At 26.2% G+C, this 24,282-nt stretch overlaps 1 protein-coding gene across 1 annotated transcript in view; it reads right to left on the bottom strand.

Annotated features, from left to right (window-relative positions):
• Nucleotides 1-24,282, bottom strand: part of LOC111626939 (SWI/SNF complex subunit SMARCC2-like) — a 137,807-nt gene that overhangs the window by 41,226 nt on the left and 72,299 nt on the right. Inside the window, exons 11-19 of the mRNA XM_023370474.1 lie at nucleotides 20,996-21,087; nucleotides 20,081-20,238; nucleotides 19,353-19,424; nucleotides 16,774-16,887; nucleotides 11,131-11,287; nucleotides 10,724-10,870; nucleotides 8,763-8,970; nucleotides 8,561-8,688; nucleotides 1,274-1,301 (exon numbers count right to left, since the gene is read on the bottom strand). Coding sequence (XP_023226242.1) covers nucleotides 1,274-1,301; nucleotides 8,561-8,688; nucleotides 8,763-8,970; nucleotides 10,724-10,870; nucleotides 11,131-11,287; nucleotides 16,774-16,887; nucleotides 19,353-19,424; nucleotides 20,081-20,238; nucleotides 20,996-21,087 — 1,104 coding nt within the window. The remainder of the gene's footprint in view (nucleotides 1-1,273; nucleotides 1,302-8,560; nucleotides 8,689-8,762; nucleotides 8,971-10,723; nucleotides 10,871-11,130; nucleotides 11,288-16,773; nucleotides 16,888-19,352; nucleotides 19,425-20,080; nucleotides 20,239-20,995; nucleotides 21,088-24,282) is intronic.

Raw genomic sequence — 24,282 nt, forward strand, 5'->3', positions numbered from 1 at the left:
ATTTTCAAGCAGTGCATTATTCACTTAATATATCTTCTTCAAACGCTGGGAATATATGAAGAACCACTTATGTTGTTTTCATGCAAGTTATATTAATAGAATAAATATGTTTTTTAAATAATAATTGATGCAATCATTTTTTAATTCATTTTCATCTGATAATGTGATCTGTGTCATTTCCTTCTTTGGGCACTAAGTTATCTATTAACTTATAAATAATTTGAATGAAAACAACACAAAATTTCTTACTTGATATTTTTATTTATTTATTACATAGAATCTTTTAAATAATAAATAATTTCTATACTTAATAAATAGTGCAAAACAATAATTTCACCATAACTTATAAAAATTTTTATTTGTGAATTTTTGAAGACACCATATTTGAAAAACTGTAATTTTAGAATGTAATGGCAAATAATATGAACAATAATAATAATACAACTATGATTTCAAACTTCTCAATCTATTTAATCAAATAGCTTTTTCCAAATTAAAAAGTTTTTCCATTATCTGGTTAGTGCAAAAACATTTTACTATAAACAGCATTACTGACTCAGAGATATAACACATTAATCTTAGTTACTGGCTATTCATCATACAGATAATTTCTTAGTTGCTTCAAAAGTTGCCTCTCAGTTTAATAAGTACTTTCATTTTGGAGATACTCATATTGCTTTATGTTCCCAAGTAAATTATTGTTATAATCATTATAAAATGTAGCAATTTACAGTAGAGCATCGATTATTTGACTCAATTAGGGACTCAGGTTGGTCGGATAACTGAAAAAATCAGATAACCGAAACAAATGAAAAAATTACATTATTAGTATAGTATATTAGTATATCCCATGTAATTAGTATATTAGTATATCATTAACCTACTTCACGTTAAATTTCCATCGATGTTAAGCCTAACAAAATTTTTTTAAAAAATAATAATCGTCGCTATTGTATCATTAAAAATTATTTTTTAAATTATTTTATTGCTCACAAAACAAACCACCACTCATAATTAGAAAATTAAGTCTTGTTTAAATACTGGCCTGCCTTTCATGGTCGAGTCAATGTTGCCAGCTAAAATACGCAAAAATTTAACAAAAATAATATTAAAGTAGCCAAGACATAGCCAAATATTGTAGCGCCACATCACTAGCGGACATTTGAAATTTGCCGACTAGAACAGTCAGTTAACCGATGTGACGGTTAATCGATGCTCTACTGTATTGTATGTTATCATTATTATATATTATTATACAGTAAAAAAATATTACCTTCTTCTTTTTCAACGGTTCCTGCAATTCNTTATTTGACAGGATACGTTCTATACCTGTATTTGAGGTGAGTAAAAAAACGCGCCAGCAGCTTCGGCAGACAGAAGCGCCCCCCATTGTATTTAATTATATTAAATTTTCTGAAAATGACAAATGTAAAATGAAGAATGAAAATAGTTCAAGACATAAAACTACTTAAAGATACTTAAATTTGAAAGGAGAAATTCAGACAAACACACAATAATAGAAAATCAAAGCCATTCTTATATTTTCCTATTTTAAATGATAAATATATTGATTTTATTTGTTGATTGCATCAGCGCCAGCAAACTAACAACTTGGTTTTGCTCATTATAATGAGTATAGAAGAGTATGATCCCAATGTGGTAAAAAGTAAGAGTGGGAAATGAATCACAATTCTTTAACCCATCAAATTAGAAGACTCTGGATTAGATTCAAACTTTGAAAACCTTGTAGAAAGACTGTATTATTAATTGTAGATGTAATTACACAATAAATGTTTACTTTTATTAAATTATTAAGGTATTTATATATTCTTATACTTATTTCACATTCAAGATTTTGTTCAGAGAATATGAAATAATCTCTCAAACATGATGTCCATTTGATGACTTTTAATCCTAATTACAAGTTTCTAGATTCTATATTCTGGACAAGTAACTTTTAATAGAGTATGTACTGTATACTAAATATAAACATTATCTTTCATAAATAAAAATTTTGAAAAAAACTGTGCTATCACCACATTGAAAGATCGTGTTATTTTAACTTGATTAGTAGCATTGAGAACAATTTCTAAATTATATAGTTAATCAGGAGATGCAAACAGATGCAAACTTCTGCAAATAGATGCAAACTGGAATTTCAATTAAAAAATTTCCCCTGAAAGGAATTAGATGATCTGCATGACTCTATTGCAGCTGGAAAAGTATGATGTACAAGGGAAAGACACTACTAATTTGAGGCTGAAGAACATATATTTTAAATTAAATAAATTAAAAATACGATTAAAAATTGCAGCCAGTATTGTGATGATGTTACAATAAATAACAGCTCATTCTGTTTAAAATCNCAACTACATTCATATAATTTTTAAAAATACAGTAATATATATGCATTTATAGCTTATTTTAATCTTGTTTTGTGTTTATCTTTTGCTTTCTTAAGTTTCACATCATCATCTTTCTTTTTTCTAGCAATTTCTTTAATGTTAAACATTAATTACACTAAAGAAATTGCTAGAAAAAAGAAAGAAAGATGTTGTGAAACTTACTATACAACATTCTAGTTTACTGCACATAGAATTTGTTTTTGTTGTTTAATTTTTTTTATTTTAATTAAAATATAAGCAGTTTTGTAAACTATACTGTATTCAAAACGTCATACTTTTACAAGTATGAAAAGTTTAAAATTTATAAATTATAAACTATTTTTAATAAATAAAATTTCAAGAAAAACTGCTGAATACAAATTAATAGAATAATATTGTATAAATAAAAAAATTTTTTCATTGATTATTAAAAATAAGTAAAAAGCAATTAAAATGTAGCATACAGAGATTAATATATATTTGATAACAAAAAAGATATTAACTCTTGACCTGTCAGAATTGAAATTATTTCATATTTTCCAGTTCACTGAAGGAATTCAAATGATTCCTCTTTGTTGCCATTGATTTAATCAGTTCAGAAAAATTATAAAACTAACAATAAGTCAATAACATTTAAGAAAAAAATGACAAAGTATACTTCCACATCACATCAAAAGTAGAGCATTAATTCCATCCACAAAGCATTCTGTCATTAATTGCAAGAAGTGAACTATTCTGATAATTGAGTCAGATTTATGAAAAAATTTATTAAATTTATGAAATTTGTGGTGGAAATTTTTTAAAGTAATGTTTTAGAGTGGTTAGAATCTAAAAAAATAATTAGGTTTGAATTAAGTACATTTATCGTAAGTATCAATGTGTAAATTATCAATTCATATAGTTGGTTAAATCATTGGTATAGCAATGCAAAGAAAGGTTGATATCTTATAAATGTTTTTAAATTAAAGTTTTGTTTATCAATAAATCAAGTAATTTTTATAATAATTAAATTTATAGAAGCTATATTTTTATACTGTAACAAAAGCAGACATCAGTTAATCTACTCCTACTTATCATTTCTGTTTTTGGCTGCAACAGCTAATTCACTCCAATGAGTTTACTATCTATGCCGTGAAATTTCTATAGGAAACTGTTCACATGTAGTATTGTAATTATTCAACAAGACTTCTTGTGTTATTATTAGATGTAGATGTAACTATACAGATTGTATTTTATACTCCATTATCTAATCATAACAAAATTTTTACCTTATTAAATCTCTGTTATATTTTCCTGAGCATCAAATGGTGCTTAGGCTACTAGCATATAAACATAAATAATGCAATTTATTTTGAAAGTGTATATGCTATGACATCTGATAATGATTATACTGTATCTTGAAAAATTCTTAGTGAAAAAGATTTGAATTTTCATAATTTTTAAATAAAATGGCATTGTAAAAATTATACATTAAGTATTTTTTAAATATAAATATTTTAAAATGGCTTAAATTTTAAACAACTGTAAAATAATTTTAAATTTAAATTATTTGAATTACTCTTTGAATATTGATTATAATTGAATATAAACTGTTTTACAACTGTTATTTGTTATTTAATATGTAATAATTCTTTTTAAGATAATAATTATGTTTCAAAAATCTTTTGAAAAATAAATTTAATAAATGATTTTTTAATTAAAAAAGAAATTTTATCATAAACTTTCAGATTTTTATTTATAGCAATTCTTTTCAAATATTGGGTTGTTTGGAAAGTAAGTTTGTTTTTCCCACGAAAAAAAAAAACACAATATTTTTATAATAAATAAATATTTTATTGAATTATATATCTACCATTTTGATCAAATACCTGTTGTCATCATTTCTGGTAGTAGCATGACTTCACATTCATAAAAGTTTTGATCGTTGCTTACAAAAAACTGATCCAAGTGATTTTTGACATTGTCATTTCAAGTAAATGTCTTACAGTTAAAAAAAATTTGTATAGACAGGAACAAGTAATAATCTGAATGTGCTCCATCTGGTGAATATGGTTGGTGTGATAGTACGTCCTATCTAAGTTATAACAGTTTCTGACAAGTTACCAAACTTGTGTGAAATTTGACATTATCGTGGTAAAACACTACACCTGTTTTGTTGATCAATTCTGGCCGCCTTTTCTGTTTGATGATATTACTCAATTTGTTTACTCGATGGCAGTACACTTTCGAATCAATTGTTAAATTGTCTGGTAAAAGCTCCAAAAAAAAATTTCCTTAAAATCCCACCAAAGAGAGCATCTCTCTAAGAACATGTGGAACCCATATATCGAGCTTTAAAACAAAACCAATTTGTTTCAAGTAATCATAAGCAGTTCAATTTGACAGATTTAATCTCTTAGTGATTTCATGTGTTGTTATTCGGCAGTTTGCTTCAATCAGTACCTTTATTTTGTTTTCATTGGCTTCAATTGGCCATCCAGAATGTGGTGCATCAATACTGTATTAAAATTGCCAGAATGAAATTTTGTAAACCAGTTTTGGCACTGTCTCTCTCTCAACACATCATCTTCATACGTGTACCAAAATTTTCTTCTCGTTTGAACAGCATTCTTACCTTTTTGGTAATAAAAGAGCAAAATATGCCAAAAACGCTGCTTTCGATCTTCCATATTTGATGGGACACAAAAAATAAACAATCGCACAAAATCAAACAAAATTTTTTACAAATAAGCCTTAAAATGCTAGCTGTCAAAATATATAATGATAATACGGTTTAGAATGAAAATGGTGGGAAAAATACGACTAATCCATCTAGTGGTAAAAAAAAAAAACCGAACTTACTTTCCAAACAACCCAATAATATTGAAATACTTTAATATGTGAAATTCGAAATTATAAACGCATTTAACCCTTTAAATTTTTAATAAAGTTAATTTCCTTTAACCTAAGAAACGCGACCCTAAAGAAACAAAATATAAAATACATGAGAAGATTTTAACTCTTTCTATTCAACTATAAACATTCTCACAATCAAACCGTGTGTTGTTTATAAGTATTGGTGAAATTCGTCAGATTGTTGTCATGTTAACACCAACTTTAACCCCACACCTGCTAGGACAATTGGTCACCTGACAAATTTTCCCACCAAAAAGGTATAAAAGCCCGTCTCCTTCCCCTCTCGGGGGAGTGACTGATCAGGAAGTTGCCGACAGACGGCCAAGACAGACCATCGCTTCCCTCTGACCTACCATACAACATTTATCGGAAGACCTGGTATTTCAACTCGATCAACCTTCCAGAAAGTAAAAGCCCACCAAAATAATTGAAAGAGGTATGAACGCTTTATTGTAAACTCTCTCTCTCATACGCGAATTAGAAAGAGTTTTGTAAATTTAAGTTCATTAAGTAGTTAAATAAACTCTTGTTTGTTTTTCATGGTGTCTTTATCCGACTATGTCGCGTCTTATCGCCGACCCCTCTGACACTCCTCCACTCGCATACGCGTAACCGAGCGCGTAACAGATCGTAACATCATCCTTGATAAGAAAGTAGGTCAGAGACCGGTGGCCGGAAGGAGAGGACTCCTCCTCCCTCCCGGTGGCTCACAAATACATTTAAGACTTAAAATTTAAAAATAGTTGGATACTTTTTAAATTTATGGAATTGAATTCATTTCATTATCACAACACATTTTAACAGGTTTTAAAATTTATACAAAATCATAATACAAGATGTAAAATATTTAAAGGTTGATATACAGTACTTACCCACAACTTCGCCCGTGGAGGTTTTGCAAGCAAACCCCATTTATATTCAGTATTTCAACAACCATAGTAATTGTTATATAACACCTACCACTGAGAATAATGAGAATTTCTGAGAATCAAACAAACTGTTTTCAATTTGATCAATATTCTGGAACGTTTATGATCATTCTATANCGTGGAGGTTTTGCAAGCAAACCCCATTTATATTCAGTATTTCAACAACCATAGTAATTGTTATATAACACCTACCACTGAGAATAATGAGAATTTCTGAGAATCAAACAAACTGTTTTCAATTTGATCAATATTCTGGAACGTTTATGATCATTCTATAATCGAACCAATATGCAATAACAAATTTGAATTTAAAACAATTCGAACATTTGGTTAAAAAATCAAAATATACTAAAACATTTAGAACAATGTCTGAAATGTTATCAATTTAAGGGAAAGTATGGAATCAATTTCAAAAGTCGTTCTTGAGGTTAAGCCTTAATGCTCCCCCCGCTGGGGAATTTCGAAAAATCCCTACTTAGTGTGCATTCCCCATGGCATACCCTACTAAAACACAGTTAAAAACAAAAAATTACATCTAAAACAGTATAGTAGAAGCTGTTTTTTCGATTAAGCCTTAATGCTTTCCCTCTCCCCCACTTGGGAATTTAGAAAAATCCCTTCTTACAAGGGAACTGTCAGAGTCTCTTCTAATAAATTTTAATAAAATTTAGTTTATAACTACATTAAAAGTATACAAACTCTATTTTAAATTTGTAGCATTCACTAAAAGTGTTGATCAGAGTTATTAGCAATCAAATGTTGCACTACTTTATAGTAGTTTAGCACAATTACGCAAATTTTTAGAAGTGAAAGGGTCGCGGAGGAAGACGGCGATATTACATTTAGAATAAATTCTGGAATTTTCAAAAATGGTTGAAGAATTAATAAAATTTTGTATACTTTTAACATAATTATTAACTAAATTTTATTAATTCTTCTCCCATTTTTGAAAATTCCAGAATTTATTCTAAATGTAATATCGCCGTCTTCCTCCGCGACCCTTTCACTTCTAAAAATTTGCGTAATTGTGCTAAACTACTATAAAGTAGTGCAACATTTGATTGCTAATAACTCTGATCAACACTTTTAGTGAATGCTACAAATTTAAAATAGAGTTTGTATACTTTTAACGTAGTTATAAACTAAATTTTATTAAAATTTATTAGAAGACACTCCAACAGTTCCCTTGTTAGTGTGCGTTTCCATGATGTACCCTAACTGTGTACCAAATTTCACCTCTTTAGGTTCAGCGGTTTGCTCTGGGCGATAATGAATCAGTGACTAAGTCAGTCAGGACAAGTAATTTTATATATTTAGAAGAATATATTTAACCATTGACTATTATCTGATGTTAATTACGAGTGAAAAAGAATCATATTAAAATTCAAGTTCATATGCTTTCATTATAATTATTTATAATATTTTCAGGACAATTAAATATGTAAATATTTAATAATATTTGAATAGTTTAAAACAGTATATGAGGTAATCATTTTAAATTTTGAATGTTTAAATTAAAAACCTTTTCAATTTTTTTATTATCATGATGTAAATGAAGATTTGAATTTTGAAATTAGTTATGGAAATTTTTTTGCATTAGTTCAGAATCATGCAAAATGAAATTCATCTAAAAGATGATTATAAAGTTCTGATCTATTTTTGTGAAAATGATAACAAAATCACTTTTATGTGGGTCGTGTGGAACATGCTATTCTAAGAAGAGAGAATTGTAGTTATTTGCACATGTTTTAGTGGATGAATGGACCAGCAGACAAACTACATCCAGAAATTCAGGAAGTCTGCTCCTACTGGGGCCAATATCAGTGTTAGTTAACAAATTCAGGTGGCAAGTAATGAACACAATGCACAACATTAGAGACCCACCATACCAAACAAAATGGTTCAACATGTAGAAACTGCAATAACACAGAATCCACATCATCAACTAGAAGACTTAACTGGGTGCTCACTGTACCATAATCAACAGTGTGGCAGATCATTACTAACTCATAAAACATGCATAGTGTGTCAAGGTGTTTCACAAGATGAAGAAGCAAGAGAATTATGTTACCCACCAAGCAATGTCACAATCTCTTGAAAGCTATGAAACAGGAGGATTTGATGTACTTCCATGTATGTTAATTCATTCAAACACACACAAATCACAGTAATTATCTTTTCTTGGGTCAGCATGCTTCACAGGAATTGCAAACAAATGATTTCGTTACTATTTTCACAAAAAATGGATTGAGACTTTATAATCACCCGTTCACTTTTTAGATTAAGCTTGATAATTCAAATTTTAATTTAATTTGATATTTCTTTTAAGCATACATCAGTTACAAGAAATTACTCACCCATTGCAGCTTTTGCTGCAGCTGCTGCAACTCTTGGGTCTACCACTGATGCTAAAAATGCTACAGTTGACATGATTGGATTTCCAGATTTTGAAAATGGAATTGGTTGATATGCTAAAGGTCCTATTATAGATAATTTAACATAGATGAAATTTAAATATTTCAATTATCATATATAATGAAGTGATAATATATACCCAAAGCACCTCCTCCTGCACATGGATCATCTAAATAAGGATCTTCTATTGGTAATCTTAGAAAATGGAGAATACATTCATCTTGTGTTCGACTACCAACATGCTCACATACTTTATTCCAATCGTCTTTAAACATTTCTAGAGCTTCAAGTAATAATAATGTTTCTTGTTCTGTCCATTCTCTTGAAACAGTTGCTGCTGCTTTGTTCTAAATAAATTATTATTACTACTATTAATTGCCACTTTGATTTACATTATTCCTATAACAAAGTTAATCTTAAACATATATATTCAAAAACAAACTAAATTTCAGCTGTGATGATAATTTTATAAAATATACTATGTTATCACATTTAAATTAAATTAAATTCAATCTTTGATATTATAAACATTTCTTACATTTTCATATAATTTTAAGGAAAATGACAACTGAATAATGAAAAAGAGAACAATCTTTTAACATTACATTGGATTGAGTCATAAGTAATGTCATTTTTTCTAAGTATTGCTTCACGCTGCAGAATAACTTGTATAATAGGCCAATCAGCTCAAGAGCTAATTTTTAATTATGTAGGTTTTAGTAACAACTTTCATAATGATTTTTGATTATTTTTTAAAAAGTTAAATTATTAGATCAATCTGAGCTTCTCAGAAAAAGTTTTATTGAATTTAAAAGAGATAACATTGCAGTTACAGCAACAAACTTTAAATGTCAACATTTCTCTTTGGACTATCAAATGTACAGTATTTCCAAAATTGTCCAGCAGGCAACCTCATTTATTTTATTAGTTTTTCTTAATTTTATCCTATTTTCTGCATATTTTATCCTGTTAAATAATAATAAATACTTTTTTACTACTAATGATAACAACAAAGTAAGCAAAGTCCATTTGAGACATCAAACTATTATGACAACAAATCAAATATGGCTGCCATGGAATACAAGCACTTGACATACGAAAAATAAAAAACAATTTATGTATTAATTGGCAAACGGAGAAAAAATATCAATTAAAGAAGTAATAATCGTCTGTATGAACTGTAGATGCTGTTACATTAAATAAAAGTCTTTAAAACTTATATTATCTTACAGTCATTAATTTTACTCTCGATTGAATTTAAATTATAAATTTGATTCAAACTAAAATAAAATATTTTCAAAATGTGTTATTGAATTTAAAATGAATCTCTAAGGTGCATAGTTTGTGGTATTAAATTAATTTTGTGTTTGGTTTTATACAAAGTAAAATACATAAAGGTTCATTTTTCTCAGAACTCATAATTTTTCCAAAATAGTTTTTTTTTGTTTTATTCACATTCCAAGTTGAATAAGTTTTTTTTAACGTAGCAAAACTACACTTTATAAATAACAGTTCTACTTTAATGATTAATGAGTGCTAACACCTAATTAATGAATTATTTAGTTTAATTTAATTCACCAATCTTTTACATTTTAATTTTACTCATATGTAGTACTGAAAAATAAACTTTATTCAATATCCAATTAATCATTAATTTTGTATAGGCATATGTATTAAAAAGAATTTTAATATGTGATTCTTAATTAATATGAGTTTTAACAATGCAACAAATTATAGTTTGTTATACTTTTAATATTTTTGTTTGAAGTTTTAAATATTTTCCTTCATTAAAAAATTTTTTGACAAATTTTGAACACATCAAATACGAATTAATAATCCATTTTTCTAAGTTGGCAGCTACTGAAAGCACCTTTTAGATTGGCAATGATGATCAAGATTTCTTTTTGTGTGTAAACATAATAAAAGGCTGTATGGTATGAAAGAAATAAAAAACTTTTACTTTTTATGCAAGTATTATCTGGTATTTTATATAAAAAAATATGTGCACCCTGCAGTTTGGACAATCAGAAATGAAAAAGCTGGTTGCCTGCTAGACAACTAGTAAACATTCTTAATTTCTAACTGTGAACATTTACTTACTTTCATATATGCATTCTTCTTTGCATATTGATCCATTCGTAAACCAAAATTATCACCTAACTGAGCTTTTGAAGCTGGATCATCAGGCTTATTTTCAACACATTCTTTAGTCTTATCTAAATTCAGCATTTGTTGAGCAGCTGAAGGCTATAAATTATAGTAAATTGTATTATTAATTAATAAAATATAAAATTAAAATTTATAAATATTCTAATTATAATTCTAAATTTAATTTAGAATTACAATTAGAATTAACATTTTAGACTTAATTTTATTTTATTGTAAATAAAAAGGATTTATGGATTATAAAACTATTGTATTTCAAATAATTCTAAATCATCATATAAATTTATTAAATATTTAAATTTAAATTTAATCACTTCTGAAAAAGAAATTATTATAATTACTTGTTGAATACGTGGAGGATTAAGTGGTTGAAGTCCTGAAGGTGTGTCAACTAAAACATGAAAATGTGAAGTGGATGGTGGTCCCATTGGAGTAGGTCGACTATCAGCATCAACTTGATAATTCACCAAGCCCCATTGTTCCAGAAAAGCATGAACCCTAGAAATGGTTTAAAATAATTAAATATTTCATATTTGTACAAACAAACAACAAACAACAAACATTATAAAATAGTAATAAGAATCTTATTAAGTATTTAAGCAAAAATTAACAATTACATATGGAAAATAATTTCTAATTAAAAGATTAGGATCTACATTATCTACAGGGTATTACTATGTAGAGTCTGTGAGAGATTATTCATTTAAATCTTTTATATTAGTAATTTGCTATAAAGTTATTTTTCTAAATCCAATAAAACAAATATCACCTTTGGAATCAGTAAATATATTTAATTTAATGTATCTAAACTTAAGCAAATCAAATAAATATAACTGAATATGTTTACAAATTTGTAATTAATGAATGAAATATAAAACTTACTAAGATATATATTTCTTTTATTCTGAACTTATCATCTACTATATTTTCAATAAATTTACACTGAATAAAATTAGTATTTTTATACTTTAATTTAAACTATTAAAAACTTTACCTACAAATTTTTTACTTATAATCTAATTTCTATTTGAATTAGTTATTGTATCAGCCGTCAGTTTTTGTATTTCAAATAAATACATTTTTAGATTCATAAGATGCTCTCACAGAAAATAAAAAAATTACTTTTATGATTCAATAATTGCACAAAAAATATTTATAATTTAGTTCCATAATAGCTGAGAAACTATTTTTATTAGAACAAAAAATTTCAGTGTAGTCAGTTAGTATTTACTATGAAAACAAAATAGCTTACCATTACGATATTTTGGCTATAAAATGGCTGTCATGAGGTTCATATTCATAATCAAAATAAAGTATACTCATATTCAAATTAAGCAAATGTCTGAAAAATTTATTTCTTGTGTTATCTATATAACACAAAATGACAGATTTTTTTTTGTTTTGTAAAAATGAAATAAAAAATCAAACTGTGTCATTACTTTATGCAAAATATTAGTTGAAAATCAAAAATATTTTTATTTCAAACTTTAGAAGCCTTTGAGTATTTTATGAATTAATTTAAATTTCAGAAAAGTTTTCACTTGGTCAAAAAATTCAGACTGATAATCAATGTTTTTAACAATTTAGATAAGAGCTGCCAGGTAAAATTTTAAGTGTTTTCTAGATTTCCTTAGACAATGTACTCTATTGAAATATTGACTGCATAATTATAGAGGGGCTTATATAAAGGAAATTAGAATGACAAAGTTAAATAAAAAGTTTTCTTACTATATAATGAAATTATTGACAAGATTTACTAATTCTTTCAATAATTAATGCTTTTGTCATAATGTCATAAAATATTAATAATGGTAATTTTGAAAATTTTATTTATATCTGAACTTAAAGCGCAAAAAGTAATAAGGTTTAATTAAAGAATTTTAACCAGTATAGTTATTAGGTTGTTCGGAAAGCAAGTTCATTTTTTTTACCACTAGACGGATTAGTCGTATTTTTCCCGCCATTTTCATTCTAAACCGTATTATCATTATATATTTTGACAGCTAGCATTTTCAGGCTTATTTGTAAAAAATTTTATTTGATTTTGTGCGATTGTTTATTTTTTGTGTCCCATCAAATATGGAAGATCGAAAGCAGCGTTTTTGGCATATTTTGCTCTTTTACTACCAAAAAGGTAAGAATGCTGTTCAAACGAGAAGAAAATTTTGGTACACGTATGAAGATGATGTGTTGAGAGAGAGACAGTGCCAAAACTGGTTTACAAAATTTCGTTCTGGCAATTTCAATATTGAAGATGCACCACGTTCTGGATGGCCAGTTGAAGCCAATGAAAACAAAATAAAGGTACTGATTGAAGCAAACTGCCGAATAACAACACGTGAAATCACTAAGAGATTAAATTTGTCAAATTGAACTGTTTATGATTACTTGAAACAAATTGGTTTCGTTTCAAAGCTTGATATATGGGTTCCACATGTTCTTAAAGAGAGATGCTCTCTTTGGTGGGATTTTAAGGAAATTTTTTTTTGGAGCTTTTACCAGACAATTTAACAATTGATTCGAAAGTGTACTGCCATCGAGTAAACAAATTGAGTAATATCATCAAACAGAAAAGGCGGCCAGAATTGATCAACAAAACAGGTGTAGTGTTTTACCACGATAATGTCAAATTTCACACAAGTTTGGTAACTCGTCAGAAACTGTTATAACTTAGATGGGACGTGCTATCACACCAACCATATTCGCCAGATCGAGCACACTCAGATTATTACTTGTTCCAGTCTATACAAATTTTTTTTAACTGTAAGACATTTACTTGAAATGACAATGTCAAAAATCACTTGGATCAGTTTTTTGTAAGCAACGATCAAAACTTTTATGAATGTGAAGTCATGCTACTACCAGAAATGATGACAACAGGTATTTGATCAAAATGGTAGATATATAATTCAATAAAATATTTATTTATTATAAAAATATTGTGTTTTTTTCCCATGGAAAAAAACAAACTTACTTTTCGAACAACCCAATATATAGTATAAATAAATATATATGTCTGGAAGTGAAAATCAGACAGAGGTTAAGGTAGCATAACTGATAACACATGTGCATAAGACACAGAAATTACAAGTTCAAGTCATGCTCAATCTTGTTATCCAAAATTTTCTGAATTACTTAATTAAATTCAAAATTAATATCTAATCATTAATATTTATCTAAGATGGTGGTTTAGCCATCTACTTTTAAGTCAAATTTAGATATTTAATTAATTAAAATTAGCTTTAATATAGCCCAAAAAACAATCTAGCAGTTTAGGCTGAATTGTGGCTAATAATTTGGATTTTGGTAAAATTATATGTTTATAAAAATAAATTTCTGAAATAAATAAAAATTTATTATTTTTATATTATCACTTTCATTTTTTTGTAATGAAGCTGACATATAAGACCAAAGTAATTCATGTTAATTTGCTTGTAAAAAGCATACAAGTAAAATGGCAAAGCCATTCTTGGGGCAAGACTATGTCTCGGAGAGCACAAAGAACACATGTGCAAATTCACACTCACACCTGTTTGCAGAAACAGTCTCAGCATTTTGTATTTTATTTTGACCCAGTTCTTGGTCTCCTGACTACTTACAAGTCTGGTTTATTTTATGTGTACATGATTTGGGCATCAAATACTTTGTGCCAAATTGCAATTCCTGACATGTACAGTACTTCATACCTCTAAGATGTGCAGCCATTGACAGCAGCACAATTTTAGAGACAAGACATAGTCTCGTCAATAAATATGAATAATATACTACTTTTAAAAACATTACATTTTATCTATCTGCTTTTACATACCATACTAATAATAAAAGATACTTTCAAACATTTGATTATTTTTAAAATTTTTTGACTGAAATTGAATTTTTGAAAAACTTGGTATATCTTGAGAAATGCATCTACTTTGTAAATTGAGATTTATTTATGTGTACACAGCAAGACTTCACTTAATGTCATCAATAGTTTCTTGGAAACTGAAACAAATTTTACCATAGCCTAAATAATACAAACAAAATATAATTATCTATTATTATTATTATTATTATCATTATCATCATCAGTTAGTATTCTAATTGGATCAAGTTTGCAACCACCATATTTATTTTTCATCTTACAGGATCAATTTTACTGTTTACAAAAAAAATTCAATAATAATAATTGTAAATGATTAAAAATGTNCAAATTTCACACAAGTTTGGTAACTCGTCAGAAACTGCTATAACTTAGATGGGACATGCTATCAGATTCAGCACACTCAGATTATTACTTGTTCTGGTCTATACAAATTTTTTTTAACTGTAAGACATTTACTTGAAATGACAATGTCAAAAATCACTTGGATCAGTTTTTTGTAAGCAACGATCAAAACTTTTATGAATGTGAAGTCATGCTACTACCAGAAATGATGACAACAGGTATTTGATCAAAATGGTAGATATATAATTCAATAAAATATTTATTTATTATAAAAATATTGTGTTTTTTTCCCATGGAAAAAAACAAACTTACTTTTCGAACAACCCAATATATAGTATAAATAAATATATATGTCTGGAAGTGAAAATCAGACAGAGGTTAAGGTAGCATAACTGATAACACATGTGCATAAGACACAGAAATTACAAGTTCAAGTCATGCTCAATCTTGTTATCCAAAATTTTCTGAATTACTTAATTAAATTCAAAATTAATATCTAATCATTAATATTTATCTAAGATGGTGGTTTAGCCATCTACTTTTAAGTCAAATTTAGATATTTAATTAATTAAAATTAGCTTTAATATAGCCCAAAAAACAATCTAGCAGTTTAGGCTGAATTGTGGCTAATAATTTGGATTTTGGTAAAATTATATGTTTATAAAAATAAATTTCTGAAATAAATAAAAATTTATTATTTTTATATTATCACTTTCATTTTTTTGTAATGAAGCTGACATATAAGACCAAAGTAATTCATGTTAATTTGCTTGTAAAAAGCATACAAGTAAAATGGCAAAGCCATTCTTGGGGCAAGACTATGTCTCGGAGAGCACAAAGAACACATGTGCAAATTCACACTCACACCTGTTTGCAGAAACAGTCTCAGCATTTTGTATTTTATTTTGACCCAGTTCTTGGTCTCCTGACTACTTACAAGTCTGGTTTATTTTATGTGTACATGATTTGGGCATCAAATACTTTGTGCCAAATTGCAATTCCTGACATGTACAGTACTTCATACCTCTAAGATGTGCAGCCATTGACAGCAGCACAATTTTAGAGACAAGACATAGTCTCGTCAATAAATATGAATAATATACTACTTTTAAAAACATTACATTTTATCTATCTGCTTTTACATACCATACTAATAATAAAAGATACTTTCAAACATTTGATTATTTTTAAAATTTTTTGACTGAAATTGAATTTTTGAAAAACTTGGTATATCTTGAGAAATGCATCTACTTTGTAAATTGAGATTTATTTATGTGTACACAGCAAGACTTCACTTAATGTCATCAATAGTTTCTTGGAAACTGAAACAAATTTTACCATAGCCTAAATAATACAAACAAAATATAATTATCTATTATTATTATTATTATCATTATCATCATCAGTTAGTATTCTAATTGGATCAAGTTTGCAACCACCATATTTATTTTTCATCTTACAGGATCAATTTTACTGTTTACAAAAAAAATTCAATAATAATAATTGTAAATGATTAAAAATGTATTTTTAACTTTTCTCAACCACATTATAAAATAATATTATATGAAATGATGTTAAGCAAGGACTCGCTACATATTAAAAAAAATATGGCATTTTAATAAATTTAGTCACACAAGACCAAAACAATATAAAATTTTACTTTTATTTTGTATGGTAAATTAATGACAAAATAAAATTAAAAAGATAATAGAAATATATACATAATATTCATTCAAAATAACACTATTTTATTTTATATTAAATAAATTATTCTAACCTCATAATAGCACAAACATCTCCTGCTAAATTTCTTCTGCAAGCTGTAACAGTCAAATATTCAGTGGGATTTAGACGATAAGTATCAATCATGAAATTCCTATATGCAATATACCTGTAAAATATTTAAATTAAAAATAATAATATTAAAATTTATTTTAATACTTTAGGAAAAAAATCTAGCCAATTTTATGATATTCAAAACAAATAAGTTTCAAATATCATAAAATAACATACCATATTAGCTTAAATATAAGTCAATATTTATTTCCAATTTCAGATGGGAAACTTCTCTCAACCTATATTCATGCCTTCACTTATATTCAAGTCCAATTAAAGTTTTCCTCGATTTCAATAAATCTCTATGGTACTTGTTTTACCACAGACATTTATTTAAATTTTTGAAAATGTTAAACTGATGTTAAAATTTAATTTGTCAATTATTTGGGAATGCTAAACACTAGCCAACTTGTAATGTGTCATGCTGCTGCATCAAACTAAGTATGGGAATTTGGTATAGTTGTAAACGATATATTAAACAATTATTTTTGAAAAATCAATTAAGCTGATTGTTTTTATCACATTCAACAGAATCAGTCAATTTTACTAACTTCTACCGAAAAAAGAATTTTTGGAATAAAATGGAATGCTGATAAGACCTTATTTATTTTGATATGCTTGCAAACATAACAGCAGAAGAAAGAGGTGCTAAATCTGTTCCTGTATGGATAATAGGAAATGAAAAGTTGAGAATAATTATCATGTCACCAATCACAGGGGTTGAAAAAAACTCTAACCTTACATGATATTGAAACACAAAACATTGTGCAAAGATATTCCAACAGGAGTAGGTGTTCATTGTACCCTAGCATCATGGATGACCAATGACCTGGTACTGAACTGGTTAATTAAAAAAATAAAGAACCCAAAATTGGGAGTTGCCTTATATTTGTGCCAGTACAGTAATCAAATTATATCTCACCAAGTATTTTTAAGTGAAATATTTAAAATATTTATATAAGATCAATAATCTCTAAGATATATTGTATAAGATATTAAAAATATTTTATAAATTATATAAAGTACTTCTAATTTATAAATAAATTCACATTTCTTAAGAAATATAAAATAATATTAAATTTTATTCTAAATATATTTGGATGATTACTTTGAACATAGAATACATAAGTGTAAAAGTGTCTCAATATGCATATGATAAATCAAATAATCTCAAAATAAATAAATTAAAATTCTAGCATTTTAATTAATGGAACAGGTTTAAAATAAAGTAAAAATAGTATTATCATCTTCCTTAATTACAGGGTAGCTGTATTATTATTAGTTTTAACTTTATAATCCTTTTATATCAGGTATTGTATTCCTTTTATAATCCTGTAATCCTTTTATGAAAGCATATACAAATTATATGGCACTGAAGAGGGATTGAGCATTTACATAAGCCCAAAATGCATATGTAGAAGAGAAAATTGAATAATAAATTGTATATGGTTAAACCATTGTATATTTGTTTGCTGTATGAAATACTATACCTAATATAAAGAATTATAGAGTTAAAAATAACAGTAAAATTAATTTGTAAAAATTGAATCCTGATTATTATTGGGCTGCAATTTGAAAAAATTGTAGACCTATAAATTCCTACTGTTGTCTGTCCATCTGTCTTTCCTTAATCTTGAGAACAGAGTTAGATAGATGAAAGACGAGACCAGGTATAGAAACCTTGGAAGCAGAAGGCCCCAATTAACTGTATACAAAATTCCGATGCAAACTGAAAGTCATGTTATTTCAATTCAAAAATTTAAAAATATGATTAGATTTCAGCATGGTATCATCTTGAAATGTCATCAATTTTAAATGAAAGTATCTCCACGTAAGATTCTTAAATTGAATCAAATAACAGTTATCTTAATCAAATGGTGCTAATAAAAGTTAACATGACGACAGTTTGCCAAAAGTATTTTTATAAAAAATCATTTGTATAAAAGTTTATAAATTATATATTTATCTTTACAAAGTGATTAAATTATATCTATCTATTTATTAACTTCAATTAAAATTAAAACATTAGTCTAATCAATTTTTAAATTTAAATATTTTTAACAAATATGTATTGTAAATACTAAAAATAAGTTAATATTTCAAAACAAAAAAGTTATTTTATTTATCTGTCCAAACATATAAATATGATTAATAATTTCATCCACAATAAAGAACTTATCAATTATTATTAAAATCAAAAATTCACTATACTGATTTAAAAAGTTATATTTATTTTCAAAACTTTTTAATATTAAAATCAGAATTTAGCATTGCTATTTTCTGTACTGTAGATGCATTGTATGGATGCACTGTACAGAACACATATTATTGTGCACAGTGTCAAAATGTGATTAATCAAATTTACAATTAAATATACATTGAAACACTGATTATGTACATATTCAATCAACAATCAAAACATTTTTCATTGAAATTTAAAAAAAATACTTAATTTAGAAATTCATTGCACAATGTAAACTTTTATACAATCAGTCTATAATAAAATAATAGAATACTTACACTTCAGGAGTCTTAGATTTATTTTTAGCATTAAAAAATTCTGGTAACCCTCTTCTTTCAATAGCATGAATACTGAAAAATTTTTGAAATTATTATTTAATAATCATTAACAACTAATTTGTAAAATAATGCTTATAAAATTTTAAAATTTTTATATCTAATTAGTTCATTTCTGTATCCATTAAAAATTCAAACCTATAATTTGATTTATTTATTTGATATTGATACAATTATAATAAATAGGAATATTTGTTGCTAATTTTATGAAAAAAATGTAATTTAAATAAAAAATATAACAAAAAATATGATTAGAAATTAAGTTTTCGTGCATATAATTTTTTTTAATCAATACTGCACTATAATCATTATTTGTTTCAATCACTGTTTTTATCTATTTCATTTATCAAAATTTTAAAAAATTTAATTCTTATTCCTTAATCATTATAAATTATAATTTTATCTAAAAACAATGACTTAATATTTACTGATACTTTTTATTCTTCATAATTTTTAACTTTAAAATACATATAAATTAAAAAATTTTTACATATTGTAATCAATAATATAAGACTTCTATTATTGACACTCTTTTTATATTAATTAATTAATTTTTTGGATTCTCATTATTTTAAGATATACTAATATACAGTACATAAGAAGTAAATAGAAATTTGTACATAGTAACAAGCTTTCAGCGCATTTAAATTTAAAAAATAATAAATACATACCTATTATAATCAAACCATGCAGCATAACTTGGAATAATAATATGGTTAGCCTGTTCAGTAACATTATCATCTTGATTATCATCATTTTTTTCATTACGATTTTGTCCAATAGGTGAAGAAGGACGGGAAGATCTACCTTTAATATCATCTTTTTCCATCTAATATATACAGCAAAATTATAAAATCAAAGCATTAAGAACTAAAATAAAGATATTAGAATTAAAAATAAAAGTTCATTTAATCATATGTATCATCACAAAATATATTTTAATGATTCAGAAAGTGTATGATGAAATAAATGACTAATTTATTCTAATACATTATATTACTCTATGCCATACAGAGTGTTAATTGATGTAGTTCTTATTAACCTTTAACTTTTTGAAATTTAATCCTNAACTAGGTTCTTATCTAGCTTTTATTCTTCTCGGATGTAGAAAATGAAGTAACGGTAGCCAACTACAGCTTTACGCACTCAATATTGGCCCAACGATTCATCATACAAATACATGACAATATGTGACGTCACCGTTTGAAAATATCAAAAACTAGGCATTTTCCCCCGCTTACCATCTTACCCCAAATCACTCTATGGGTTACAGTCAAACCAGTTTTTAGTTAGGATGCGTTTTAACTAGTTAAAACTAGTTTATACTGAATATCTTTGTTAAAACCCGTTTTGTCTAGTTAAAACTAGAATTTACTGCTAGTCAAAAATGAATTTGAGTTAAAACTAGTTTTAACTAGACAAAATGGGTTTTAACAAAGACATTCAGTATAAACTAGTTTCAACTAGACAAAATGGGTTTTAACAAAGACATTCAGTATAAACTAGTTTCAACTAGTTAAAACGCGTTCTAACTAAAAACGGGTTTTGACTGTAACATATATACATATAAGATAAGCATTTCATACCTTTTCATCCATATCATTTCCATCAAGATCAACAAATGTTCCCCCTTTAATAGGCTGTAATTCATTGTCTTTAGTACTTCGAGGATTATTTACTGCATTAAAAAAAATAATTATTATAAAAGTTCATAAATTTTCAAAAAACTAATTATATCACACATTGTGTGATTGTTGTTCATTTAGATCAGTGATTCCCAAACTTTTTTGATTCACAATCCCTTTTGTTCCATAAAATAATTATACCCAACTCCCCAACCAATTTTTCCTTGTATGAGAAAGGCTCAGAAATATTCTCAGGAAAACTTTTCTATGAACCTTGCATTTTGTGTCCTTACCATATATTGTTCTCCACATTTGGAAACCATTAAATGCAATGTTTCTTCTTACCTATTTAACAGAGAAAAGGAAAAAGCTGTCAGTGATCCCAACCTTTGCGTACAGTTACTGTTCAGTATCCTGCCCCTGCTGCCCACTTGCTTACTTTTGCCCCCTAGATTTACTCACCATCCACAGGGACCAATAGCACCCACTTTGGGAATCACTGATTTAGATTATTTCAACATTTATCATTTAGATACAATGCTTCATAAATTTGTGAATTTATATACAGGTATACCTCGCCTTATGTCGGTAATTGGTTCCAGGAGGGGCGACATAAGTAGAATTTACTTGTCACTAGGCTAAACCACAAATAACCATTCCCAGTTCTGTATTTTATTTATAAATGCATTTTTAATAATATATGGTTAAGAAGAATCTATTTTAAGCTTAAAAACAAATAAATTTTAGTTTTAAATATAGTACAGAAAAAGTAATCTAAGTTTACAAATACATGTACGGTACGTACATACTTGTAAATATACATGTTTACAATTTGGCAATGTTTACAGTACATCGCAGACTCTATTTGTGAATGTGGTTTGATCTAAGACATTATAAAATAAGATGATTTTGTAAGGTTAAATAACAAATACAGTTATTAAAATTATTTTGCAATAGTAAAAAATAAACTAATTTATGTTAAATTTGCCAATATTGAGTGGCGCTGACAACAACGCCAAACAGTAGATANTTAAATATTTTTAACAAATATGTATTGTAAATACTAAAAATAAGTTAATATTTCAAAACAAAAAAGTTATTTTATTTATCTGTCCAAACATATAAATATGATTAATAATTTCATCCACAATAAAGAACTTATCAATTATTATTAAAATCAAAAATTCACTATACTGATTTAAAAAGTTATATTTATTTTCAAAACTTTTTAATATTAAAATCAGAATTTAGCATTGCTATTTTCTGTACTGTAGATGCATTGTATGGATGCACTGTACAGAACACATATTATTGTGCACAGTGTCAAAATGTGATTAATCAAATTTACAATTAAATATACATTGAAACACTGATTATGTACATATTCAATCAACAATCAAAACATTTTTCATTGAAATTTAAAAAAAATACTTAATTTAGAAATTCATTGCACAATGTAAACTTTTATACAATCAGTCTATAATAAAATAATAGAATACTTACACTTCAGGAGTCTTAGATTTATTTTTAGCATTAAAAAATTCTGGTAACCCTCTTCTTTCAATAGCATGAATACTGAAAAATTTTTGAAATTATTATTTAATAATCATTAACAACTAATTTGTAAAATAATGCTTATAAAATTTTAAAATTTTTATATCTAATTAGTTCATTTCTGTATCCATTAAAAATTCAAACCTATAATTTGATTTATTTATTTGATATTGATACAATTATAATAAATAGGAATATTTGTTGCTAATTTTATGAAAAAAATGTAATTTAAATAAAAAATATAACAAAAAATATGATTAGAAATTAAGTTTTCGTGCATATAATTTTTTTTAATCAATACTGCACTATAATCATTATTTGTTTCAATCACTGTTTTTATCTATTTCATTTATCAAAATTTTAAAAAATTTAATTCTTATTCCTTAATCATTATAAATTATAATTTTATCTAAAAACAATGACTTAATATTTACTGATACTTTTTATTCTTCATAATTTTTAACTTTAAAATACATATAAATTAAAAAATGTTTACATATTGTAATCAATAATATAAGACTTCTATTATTGACACTCTTTTTATATTAATTAATTAATTTTTTGGATTCTCATTATTTTAAGATATACTAATATACAGTACATAAGAAGTAAATAGAAATTTGTACATAGTAACAAGCTTTCAGCGCATTTAAATTTAAAAAATAATAAATACATACCTATTATAATCAAACCATGCAGCATAACTTGGAATAATAATATGGTTAGCCTGTTCAGTAACATTATCATCTTGATTATCATCATTTTTTTCATTACGATTTTGTCCAATAGGTGAAGAAGGACGGGAAGATCTACCTTTAATATCATCTTTTTCCATCTAATATATACAGCAAAATTATAAAATCAAAGCATTAAGAACTAAAATAAAGATATTAGAATTAAAAATAAAAGTTCATTTAATCATATGTATCATCACAAAATATATTTTAATGATTCAGAAAGTGTATGATGAAATAAATGACTAATTTATTCTAATACATTATATTACTCTATGCCATACAGAGTGTTAATTGATGTAGTTCTTATTAACCTTTAACTTTTTGAAATTTAATCCTGCAATGAAATACTATCAACATAAGTATACAGATTTCTACACCATAGCAATATGAATTATTGTGAATTAGTTATTAAATCACTCTTTAATAAACCAAACTAAAAGATTACTATTTGAATTATTATTTCATGTCATAATTTTAAAAAGTTTATTTATATATATTTTCAGAAAGGAAATTTTTGAATTTGTTTTCAAGGAATTCCTAATGTTTTCCAGAAAGAAAAATTCTGAAAAAACTGTATAAAAAACATGGCAAATATGATATATTAAAATAAAACAGTACTAGTAAATTTGATACAGTTCTTTGAAAATTGTGCTACGTTAATGAATTTTTTAATTTATAAATGTAATACAATTATTATTAATACAATTTTATATTTTTTTTATAAAAATTAAAAAATTGCAATTAAGCAATCAAACTTTAATTCTACATCTTTAAATGCACATGTGTTTATATATTTTTATATATATATATGTTACAGTCAAAACCCGTTTTTAGTTAGAACGCGTTTTAACTAGTTGAAACTAGTTTATACTGAATGTCTTTGTTAAAACCCGTTTTGTCTAGTTGAAACTAGTTTATACTGAATGTCTTTGTTAAAACCCGTTTTGTCTAGTTGAA

Source organism: Centruroides sculpturatus, unplaced genomic scaffold (assembly GCF_000671375.1).
Source record: "Centruroides sculpturatus isolate CEXI.00-Female unplaced genomic scaffold, Cexi_2.0 scaffold164, whole genome shotgun sequence".
NCBI classification, from domain to species: domain Eukaryota; kingdom Metazoa; phylum Arthropoda; class Arachnida; order Scorpiones; family Buthidae; genus Centruroides; species Centruroides sculpturatus.